General features: G+C 45.5%; 1 protein-coding gene across 4 annotated transcripts in view; it reads left to right on the top strand.

Moving 5' to 3' along the window:
• LOC115948476 overlaps nt 1-11697 on the top strand; it is a 61269-nt gene that overhangs the window by 14398 nt on the left and 35174 nt on the right. For 2 of the 4 annotated variants that reach the window (XM_031061403.1, XM_031061402.1), the window contains exons 2-3: nt 5700-5767; nt 8567-8691. In XM_031061403.1, coding sequence (XP_030917263.1) covers nt 5700-5767; nt 8567-8691 — 193 coding nt within the window. The remainder of the gene's footprint in view (nt 1-5699; nt 5768-8566; nt 8692-11697) is intronic. The other 2 variants (XM_031061405.1, XM_031061404.1) reach the window with 1 other exon arrangement.

The following is an 11697-nucleotide window of genomic DNA, read 5'->3' as shown; positions in this document are numbered from 1 at the left end:
GAAAGATGGGGCATGAAAATGCCTCTCCCATGAAATTTGAAATAATCTTAATTGTAACATGCCAGAGATATTCTAGCACATATCAGAGGTGTCCTGGACCTGAGCAAAGAATAACATGAATCTTATCCCAAGGCATGCAAAAGCAGTCAGCCAGTGCTGAGTGGGGAGTGAATCACTGATTCAACAAGCTTCAGTTCCTGATAAAATGTCTAGGAGAGAAGTAACTGGTCAAGGAGTTTCTCTAGGCATTGAGAGTCTAGAAAGCCTGTTTCCTCAGGAAATTTCCATGGGGAATTTCTGTGGTTTGTGCTTTTCTGTGGGTGATAAATGATGTCGCAGGATAATTTTGGTCATTCTAATGGCAGGTGCAATATGGGTGGTGCAAAGGGAAAGCAAAGGGGGCTAAAATTCCTCCCTTGTTTTAGATACATCATCCGCTCCTCACAATGTGGCTGGCACCACTCAGTCTCTGTGCTGATGGGGTGAGGCAAAGTGACACTGGAGCCAGCCAAAGCTCTTGTGCATAGCTGCGGCAAGGTGGGGCAGTGCCATGGACTCCATCAGCTCTCCCTGCCAGGCATGGTGAGGTGCTGTATGGCTAGGAGATCCCCAGACACAGTGAAGTGCCATGTGGCCAGGGGGTCTCAGGACTGGAGGGCTTGTGGGCAAGTATGGACTCCAGGCAGCAAGTCCTGCCTTCCCATGTGGCCTACATATGAAGTCAGGGATGTGTCTGGTGTATATATATATATATATCCAACTGATCCCTCCTAGAGGTCCCATCCCATGCTGGGGACACGTGGGATGTATGCCTCCCCAGCATGCACACTGTCCCTTTCACAACTAGCAGTGAATGACCCAGCTCTCTATGAGGCAGCAGCAGTGCTGCCTACATATGAAGTCAGGGATGTGTCTGGTGTATATATATATATATATCCAACTGATCCCTCCTAGAGGTCCCATCCCATGCTGGGGACACGTGGGATGTATGCCTCCCCAGCATGCACACTGTCCCTTTCACAACTAGCAGTGAATGACCCAGCTCTCTATGAGGCAGCAGCAGTGCTACAAGTTTTAAATCATTAAAAAAAAAAAGCCCCAGCACACTTCCCAGTGCCTAAGTTCTAATGTCTGAGCATGCCAGGTGGGATGGGAGATGTACCTGAAGTGGACATGTACTTCAGGTAGCCATCAGCACCAAGGTATGTATCTGCAGGATGTGGGTATGGGAAGTGCCTGCCCAGGTCTGCTTCTGCAGCTTCAGCGTTGACTAGGCATACTAAAAACTTCATTGTGGTAAGGAATGTCCTCTCTTCTCACCGTTTTGGTACACTTGTGCAGCCTCTCTGGGTTTGTATGATGCATGTCTGAAAAGGAAACAGGAAGGAGCTGCAAATGAAAATTTCAAGCTGTCAGCAACAGAGCAAACCCCAACCAACTTCCCATAGCCTAGGTGTTAAACTCAGGCTGTGCACTTCAGCTTCAAGTGACAGAAGATGCTGAATTTTACACAAAGTCTTCTGAGATCAGCAAGTGCTGGAGATGAAAGAAATGGCTTTGTCTTGGTTGTATCTGCCCCAGGTTCCAGCATCCCTTGGCACAGCTCTGCCTGTTGCCTGTGAGACCTCTCTGAGATGTTGTTCCTTAGGCTGGCCACCCTATTTTGCTTGGAGGTGGCTGTAGGAGAGGAGCTTGCCACGTATGAAAGCTCTGCTGTGCCACTTGCTGATGGGGGAGAGAACACTCCCTGGTCTGTTTTGCTCACAACATAAATCACAGTGTCACATTTATCTTTGGCTTCACTAGAATTGTACCAGAGAATTTTAGCCCATAGCTGTACAATGCATGTCCAGCTGCCATGAAAATGCATGTGAATAGAACAGGAGAAAAGATCTATAATGTGAGAGCCTAATACCTGTATTGCCAAATATTTCTGTGTGTACACCATCACCCAATCTAGAACTGGTCAGCACAAACAGTGCATGGAAGAGTACAGAATTTATTCTGATCTCCAGTTAATCAGTTTCTCACCCAAGGACTGATGAGTGTGTGACCTTTATCTAGGAAAGAGCCACTCCCACCAGCTATAAAATTTCACAAATCCACAAAACAAATAAGTTGCCATTCTGCAAAACCTTCATACCTATGGAATCTTCTTTCCTGTGAGGTGTGGATTTCAGGTGAGCAGTGCTGGATTCTTGGATTACTTTGCTAGGCTGAAGGAGCATACCCAATACATGTGTATCTGTAAGTTGATATAAATCCAACTAAGACTAAACATTTAGCAGTGAAATTGGGTAAATTTTGCAAACTTACAGTGTCCCACATAGGTGGTTGTTGTGCTGGTCTGCTTTCATACAGGTAAGGCCTTCCTTCTATGCCAGTGTGAGGATGAGTGAAAATGATTGTCCCATAGTACTGACAGATCAAAAACATTATTTTCTAGAGCTGTGAGCTCTAGACTTGGTACAATGGACAGAGAGAGGATAATTTTCCTGGAAAAGACTGGGTTGCTGAATAGGGATTCTTTTAAATAGGATGAAAGTAAGAGAGCAAGGGTGTGGATCATCAGTGCTTCGCAGTTGGAAAAAAGAGCCTGACCATTTTCAGTCCATGGGGAGATGAATGAAGACAGAAAGCAAGTCCAGAATATGTGAAGGTAGCATCTTCATAAGGCTTTGCTGCAGGGCTTGTTTTCTGTGCTAGTGGTTTGGGGAACTGGTGAAACTGGACTGGGATATTAAAGGCTGTAATCCCAATTCATCATTTATAGCCTGCTCGTGTCCAGGCAGACACGTCCATCCCAGCCTTCTCAGATACAGTGCAGTGAACTGCTGCATTTCACAATCATGGGAAGGGCTTCCCAGCTGCACGATCCGAGCGTTTTGAAGTGACACATGGTGCATTATATTAACTTGGTTCAGACAACCAGCTTTAAACATCTGAATCTGATTTCTTGATGCTAATTCTTCTTGCTCAATCTTTATTTCAGCTGCGTGGAATTCTCAGACCTTTTTGACCCTGACTTATCATTTCCTGATGTTTTATTGCTAAGTCATGGAGGTTTCAGGGAGGCTGATGTTTCTAAAATGTGCACACCTTTGATTGTACGCATGGCTGGCGTGTCAGAGCAAACTTTTCATACGCTCTGTATATATCACTGTCTGCAGTGCTGTGTGCTCTGCAGGTGCACCATTTGGTGTGCTTATCTGCATGCCCCATTAGTGCAGTCCTCTTTAAAATGTGGTTGTTATTTAAGGCTTTTCAAAAGCTCAGCCTCTGCACAGTACAAAATTTGATCTGAGCCTACGTCCGCTCTTGTCACTCAAGTACAGGTTCCATCTGTTCCCCTTTTCCTCTCCCGTTGCTGCTTGCCACATCCAGACCACATGCTGCTTATACATTGTACAATAGACATTTCTGCACACACACTTCTGAAAATGTGGCTCTTAGTGCTTTATTGTTCACAGGTGTCTTGTTGCTTAAGGCAAGTTTTATCAGTAACAATTTTGTTGTTTACTGACACATAGAATAAAAGGGGTACTGTTAAAATGTGACTGGAGGAGTGTAAAAAGACCTTTGATACACCAATTACACAATTTCTGCCAGCTTTCTGATCACTCTCCCCTGCCACCACTTCCCCAGATTCTGTAGTTACCCAAGAATAAAGCAAGATCCTGACATCACTCAAGGTAAGGGCCACTCCACTCTGCATGAGGCTGCTCCATGTTGGTAAAGATTCACCAGCACCTCCCCTGCTTCTGTGTCTGGTGAGGAGAGAAGATGGGACCTTCTAGCACTCCCTTCCAGCAAGGCAGCTCTGGCTTCTGCTTTAGATGTCTTTTACAGGTCCTCCGTGGTACCTTGCAAAATGGCTACATTCTTCCCTTTGGGGAAAGACAATTCCCTACAGGAATTAGTTCCAGAAGTGGAGTCCGTGCTAGGAAATCCTATGAAGACACTTCTCTTGCACGAGCTGAGCTGAGCTCTAGCAGCTCCCCCAGTGTGCAGACTGGAGCAGACCCAGAGGTATGCAATGACAAGGGAATTAACGCAGGCAGATTCCCTGGGAGCCTTCTCAGGCCTTTCCCATCACACCTTGCTCCAGACATGTGGTGAGACTGGAGTATCTGCAAACAGATCGCAATGGGTGCAACTCCCAGTAATGTTCCTGGGTGTCTGCAGCAGGGATGGCACACAGCCCAATACACTGGATTATTGCCACCCAGGGATTTCCCACACCAGGAAAATCCCCAACTGCCCAAAACCTCCGGTTTCCCACCTGGAGAAACCCAAGACCTGCCCATGGCAATGATAATTTCTCTTACTGAGGAAGACCACAAATGGTAGGAATAGAGCTGGCTTCTATCAGATGAAAGCTCCCCTGCCAAAGACAGCGTGTGCTTCCGACACAGATACAGTCCCCTACAAGCAGCCACACAGCTCTGCTTGCATCCTGCACATGCAACCAGACGCTGAAAAAACACCTCAGAACAGGATCATAAAGAGCCTTTTCTGACCATGCACTACACCCATGGCTCATAGGGTGTCTCACAGCTACTGTTCCACATCCCACCCTGTCGCCTCTGCAGATCAGCAAAAGCGAAAGAGCCTTTTCTGACCATGCACTACAGCCATGGCTCATAGGGTGTCTCACGGCTACTGTTCCACATCCCACCCTGTCCCCTCTGCAGATCAGCAAAAGCAGCGAGGAGACCCAAGGTCTCTTTTCCCTCAGAAAGGGTGGGTAGGAAGAGCCAACTTTTGTTTGCACCAAAATACTCATCATTTTCAGATACAATTCACTGAATATTCTGTGTACCACCCTGTAACAAATTTGAGGTCATCCATTGGAAGGGAAGCATGAAGGATACAAAAGAAGAGAATGGAGCAGAGCTCTTGGCAAGCTGTAGTAAATTGGAAAGGAGGCAGGTAGGAACAAAAATGAAGCAAGTGCTTAAAAGAGTTATTCAGGAGAAACAAGGGCTTTAAGTGACATTTGAGTAAGGGAAAGAAATCAGTATCCGTGGTTTCCACTGGTGTTCAGAGTGCTAAAAGCAGAAGTGGTTGCTGAAGTCTAAACAGGAATGTGAGGCTGAGCTCTCAGCTTCCTCCCAAATTGTATGATTTACAGGCTCACTTGATTTACAGGCTCACATGCAGAAGAGGTCTTATTTTATAGAATTTCAGGCCTTTTTGAAACAAATTGCTTTGTGAGCAGTGGAACTAATGGCTCTTGGTTTCCTGAGGGTCTCTGACCACTGCTTCATACTCACCTCCCTTCTCTCCTCTCCTCCTGAAATAAAATGGCTGCAATGAGCTCCACTCTTCCCTCATTATATGCTCCAAGACCGTTTCCTGGGCTGCAGTCAGGTCCATATATGCTGGCCGATCAGCTAGTGCATACATGGCCAGCCAGCATGCACATAGCCAGGTGACTGCTGCCTGCATTTCTTTAGCTGAGGTCCCTGCCCCTCACACAAAAAATCACTTTGCACAAAATTTGGAGAGGAAATCAGTAGCTGTTGAAATTTTTACCTTTCAGTCCTGTGTGAAATCAGGTACAAATTATTGATGGAGCTGGACAGACGGAATCTGAGCTAAAAAGGTTCTGTTGCATAGGCTTTGGATGTACATATAGGATATTAGTCCAGGTTCTGGAATTCATTTCTTTCTCTCTTTCTCTCTCTCTTTTCCAGCTATTTTTAACCTGGATGTGTTCTGTGATATGTTTCCCACACAGCACAGAAACTGGCACAGCTGAGGGGTGAGTGAGTGGTGGGAGAGGGGAAGGGGAAATCAGGGGATGCTTATGTTGGTGCTGCTGCTGAAAGAAGTGCTCATCAAACGATAGCCTCTCAGATCTGTGTAATGTGGAGTCCCACACCTCCCCACAGAAAAATTGTTACTCTAAATATATTCACAGTCTTAAAGTGCTCAGATACAGGGCAAAAACAGCTAGAGAAATTAAAGGAAACTCTAAAAATAACCAGCAGAAACAGCAGCCAGTTTTGAAATGTAATGTTTTCTGTCATGGCTTAACATCTTGGTACTGCCCACATTCTTGTGTGTACATCTCAAGACATCCCTTGCAGAGGATCTCATAAGGAAAATCCTGTCTGTGGCAGCTCAGTCTCTGCACAGGGTGCACATCAACTCAGAAACCCTTTAGCTGACTTACTATACCTGCAAACCTCGAGCTTGAAAGAACAAAGGTTTCATATGGAAAAACATAGGAAAAAGCTTCTTGAGCATTAATTTACAAAATAAGACCTCTAAATGTGAAGCATTTCTTCAGTTAACTATAGATAATTATAATGTGTGAGATCTGCTTTTCCCCCATATTCTGTTTAACACTGTTTGTTAGACATGAAAGGAAAAGAGGATTAAAAGGGAGAGATGGTATTGTAAACAACCCTTCAGGGGAGGTGGGAAAACAACAGTAACACTCTCAAACAGAATACAAAGATGCCCTTAGGAAAAGGTTTTCAGTGTCCTGCATTAATGAGTAAATTGATGTCAAATATTGCTTTAAGGACTGACAGTGCCATCTTTAAGATCTCAAGCATGCACCACAACTGAGAAGAGACAAAGGGAATTTTTAATGGGCAATAAATGGATTAATATTTTTTGATGCAAAGCTACAAGCAGGTTAGTTCTCATGGGATGTGGATTTGGTCTGTACTTCCTGGCACTGTGACTTTATTTTTCTCATTGCTTTACACTGTCTTTTGATGAAACACTGATTTTTCTTTTAAAAAGAAAAAAAAAAACGGTCTTAGTAAATAATCCTCCTTCGAGTTACAGCAAAGTCCCTTGAGGAGTACAGAGTTGGCTGGTTTGTAGGCACGTGCCAGACCATCTGCCCATTATCCTGTAATGCCTCACCTCACACCAAGCTCAGGTTGCTTGGTCATCTCTGCCTCTGCAGAGATGTTGCAAGACCACCTTGTACAGATGCCTCCTTCACCCAGAGCTACCTGCCAAGAATGTTTTAAGACCCTACTAATGTCTTCCCAACCTTTTACCCACTCAGGGATCCCAAAACCATAACACCTGTTTCCAGCTGCCTCTTACTTATCCTCACACCTCAGAAATGCACAGGCCACTTCACAAACCTTACCTACTTCCCATTTCTCAAAAAACTCCTTTGCCATCAGCACAACATTGAGACAGATCTGCTTATACTACCATAAGATGCCAGCCTAAAAAAAAACCAAAAAAGTCAAGAGAATCAGCTCCTCAAGCTTAGACACACAGACACAAGGGAGCACATGCCCAGCCTTGAGGGAGTGCATCAATAACACCTCCACGCTCTTATCACTGCTGCTCTCTGGCTCACTTAACCTATTCCCAAGGGTCAGCCACTCCCTTCCAGTACTTTCACCGTGGATAAAAAAACACTTAGTTTAAGTTTTCTTCTCAGCTGCTATGTTCTAGCTCCTCCAGAGCAACTAAAACCCCAGTCTGCTCACACTTTAGTGCAGACCCTGCCTCTCAGAGCTAAGGGTTGTACTGCTCTTTGAAAACCTCCCATCCTTCTCCCAGCACTCAGCTTCTCTCCAGGAGACATCCTGACCTAGTGCAGCATCTGCCCTCTCTGCAGGAGAGGTGCCTGTGCTCCAGCACAGATCACATGACTCCCTTGTCCCTGCAAGCTCGAGTACTTCAGTACTTGGACAGAGAGACAGGCTTGGCTCCTCTGTGTCATCTGCCTCTCTTCTCAGGGCACTTCTCAATACATTCCCCATCTCCTCCCTCTCATTAGCTTCTGGGTTAGTCTCGAGCTTATCCCTATCTAAATGACAGGCTGCCAAACAGGCACATAAGCTTTCACTTGGCTTCCACCAGGGAATGCAGCTTTGATCTGCTAAGAATATAACTCTTAGCAGTTCTCCTGCCCCATCAGAGATGACACCATGTGGGATCAGCTCTGCTGTGCTTTCTCTCTCCCCTCTGGAAGTCCCCACCAGCAAGGATGCTAGCTTTACACTATCCAAAAGCAAGAACCGTGTTGATCACACCTTTCATGCACAGGTACATACTCAGACATACATACACTGGCTTTACTGCATCCTGTGCTGTTTCTGAGCAATTGGAGCATGAAAGCAGAGAAGCAAGAGGATACTGAGGTGCTCTATGTGTTTATGAGAGAGATACTGCTTGAACCAAGTGGCTGAGTTCTGTGTAGTCCCAGCTAACTGGCACAAGGCTCTAGCCAAGCTTGTTGTGACCCTCTTTGGAAAAACTGGAGCTCAGCTTTTGTCTGGCTGATAAAGTTGGTATTGTAAAGAAACCAGAAATACAAGTCCTGCTCAAGAGCTATGCTGTGCCTCAGGCAAGAATATGAACACAGGCTTTTCCCTCCAAATTACAGTGAAAAAATCAGGTATTCTCAGAACAGCCCTGGGTGGCAAAGCCTTGCTTGCTGAGATATGTGTAGTTTGTACATCTAAGGGCGATGATGCGAGACTGGGGACAGCTCAGGGAAACACAAGCCATTTGGATAAAGGGTTTCCCCATGCTGCAGAACCAAAGAAGAGTTTCAGCACCATGCTTTTCCTAGGCACAAGTCAAATCATCTCCATGGCTCATTGGACTTGACTCACCAAGAACAGCATCACATTCAGCAGAAGGGGAAGCACAGAGGAATTGCATGGGCAGGTGTTTGCAGAGGAGCAGATGGAAAAGGTGGGTGCTCCAATATTATCATGGCAAGCATGGAAGAAAGAGTTTGTAGAGGGCTAGGAAAAAACCTCAAAATTCTCCTTACCATGCCTGAGATCAATTGGTACAGCAAGCTTAAGTCTGGGTCTTTTCAGTGGGAGGAAGAAACCTCCCAGGCTGAAAACTGTGCTCCCATTCCCTGTCCTCATCCAATGTCCAAAGACTCAGGTCAAGCATCAATATTGTGAGAAACATGAACAATGTACATGTCAATGTAAAAATCCTTAAATTCTAGCAAATACCATCACACTCCAGGGAATGTCCAGTTTCCCAGCTTGTTTTCTGCTCCTTCTGTGCCTTGATTCATGCCAGACATTAATTTAGTCTTTTAAAAAAGATACTTGCATTGAACAAAACAGTCCTTTTACTGAAAAACCTGTCCTGAAAAAATGTAGTCCTGAAAAACCACACTCCAACATCCTTTCTCTCCCACTCCCTTGCTGCAAGTGCAGTGCTGGGCATAAGTCATCTCTCCAAATGCAAGTGTCAAACTCAGAAAAGGAAAACCAAGCAAACTCCCGGGACTCCAGTTAGTGAACTGACTGAATCTACACTGAGTGTAAAGCACAAGCTACACTCCAGAACTCACTGATACCTGCCTGAAATCCTGAGGATGCACAGTTGGAGACCCAAAGCCAGACCTACAATGTGCTGTAGAAAAATAACAGCTGCTGTGAGGTCCCAAGTCTTGCCATAGCAGGGACTCTTTGGCAGGTACTTCAGAGTCAACACATCTAGACCCCTAACATTATTCCCATCCAGTACTGGTGTGTATTTTAACTTGGACAGTGCCCAATCTGCACAGTTAGTGTTTTCCACACAAAAATGCCTGGTTGGTAAACTTCCAAGAAGTTCTATTTTAGATTCAATGAAGAATAGCAGCTTTCCATGGAACTTAGCTTTGTTCTTTCTTCCTCTCTTTTCCCTCACCCCAAGATTCCTAAAAGACCCATAAATTTTCATTTGGAAATGCTACCTGGGGTGCCTCATGGATGTCAGAGTTCATTTGTTCTGTCCTTCAGGCAATGGGATAGTTTCATTAGAAGTCCTTTTGTGCCTTGAAAAAATACTTGGGGGGCAAGGAAGGTTACAGAGTGTCCCATCTTTACCTTTTCATTGAACTGCTTTTCCCTCCTCTTGAAGAGAGTGCAGTAGAAGCTCTGCTGTTGACTTCTGAAAATCCACAATTATTAACACTGTGCTGCTGCTCCTATGGTGTGTATGAGTGTATGGTCACTCATCACCATGAAGGATGAGGAGCAGAATCACAGCTGTGGAGAAGCCACCCCTCCATGGTCAGAATACAGATCTGCTGATGTGCCATTGCCTCAGAGTGGGAGATACACACAGATCCTACCTGGAAACTTCTTATTCTCCTGCATCCAGGTTCCCCAACTTCTGCATAAGAGTTGTCCCACAGCCTGCAAACCATGTCCTAAATAGCTGAAATGTGCAGGAGCATGCCATCTCCTTATCAGCTCCCACTTTGTGGTACATTTCTATACTTGTTTTGTCCCATTCTATGTCTCCATAGCTCTCAGCAAGAACTGAGCTCCTTCCAAGTTGTAATGATCCTCACTTGTTCACTCCCTCACAAACAGAAATCACTTTGGCCAAAAGCCAGGACTGCAAAAAGGGCCAGGCACATACACGGGCAGCTTAAAAGCACCTCAGCTTTGGGAAATCCTGCTGGGCTGTAAAAGCTGCCACAAACCCAAATCATATCAAGCAAGGCCTTTCTGATAATTCTTTGGCTCAATCCCCAAACTGGCTAAACTGCTTTTCCATACAAAGTATTTCCAGGTGGCTATTAGGTCCTGTATCCCTTCCATGTTGTATTCTCTCATGGTTGAAAAAGACATTCCTTAGAATAAGCTATTTTTAAAAGAAAAGCAAATATTCTCCTTTATATTTCTGGCTCTTCTAAACCAGAAGGATACTTTGCAAGACACAAACTGTTCCCACTGAGTAGCACATTGGTCTTATCTGCCCACAGTGTCTGTGCCTGTGCAGGACTTTCGGCTGGGGATATAATTTACATTTTCACAAGGAGATTGATGCTGGTAGAAGTACCAGTGTGAACAGTTATGCAAGTATGAAGGGTCATGCCCTGTTAGTTTCCCTTCCTGTATTTTTATAGCAGCATCACTGCAGCCACATTGGAGTTTATGCTGCTTTAATTGTACCAGAGGAGTTAAAAGGAAAGGACTGAGCCAAGCGTGCCCCACAGCTGGTGGCTGGCTGAGCTGTGTGAGTCGCAATGTGAGCAGAAGCCTGGCTCCACACAGCTCTCCGAGCTTCAGGTAGGCACACTTGAGCTGTTTTACATGTGCACACACGAGATCCATCAGTAAAGCTTTGCTGAAATAGCTGCACGTATATAAACCCTTCATGGTGTAAGAGAGCAAAGCTTTGGGAGGGCTGGTTTGCTGCACTCCCTGTGGTGGATGGAGCAGGCATTGATCGACCTGCTGTGACTTTGGCCCATTGCAAAAATCCATGCCCAGTGTGAACAGGATTGTTGGAAACCAACCACAAGTGTGAGACCTGTAGATTTGTAACTGGATACTGCATGACAGAAGTAGGTAAAGAAAAGACAGAGTTTTCATTTGAAAACTGTAAAGAAAAAAAATGTGATTTGTTGGTTGATTTGAGTCTCTGGGGTCTCTGAAGGGAGGTTGAGACAGGACAGTATGAAACCCAGAGGTTTCTGTGAGTTACAACAAACTGTTTCACTTTGAGACGCTTGCAGACAAGATGATCTGGACATGTGTCTTTAGAAAAAAAAAATACCCCGCAGTGACCAGCAAAATCTGGCCAGGCGGCGATCGCCAGGGTCTGACCGAGCTGCGGGTGAGAGGCCTGTCCCCAGGGCGGGCTGCCTGCGGCACACTGTGCCAGCCATGATTTCTATCTCAGCGCTGCTGGGAAGAGGCACGTCTCGATGGGAGCCCTGTCAGCTGCGCGCCG

The sequence above is a fragment of the Geospiza fortis genome, unplaced genomic scaffold (genome assembly GCF_000277835.1).
Source record: "Geospiza fortis unplaced genomic scaffold, GeoFor_1.0 scaffold181, whole genome shotgun sequence".
Taxonomy (NCBI): Eukaryota; Metazoa; Chordata; class Aves; order Passeriformes; family Thraupidae; genus Geospiza; species Geospiza fortis.
This window is presented reverse-complemented; position numbering and strand designations above follow the sequence as displayed.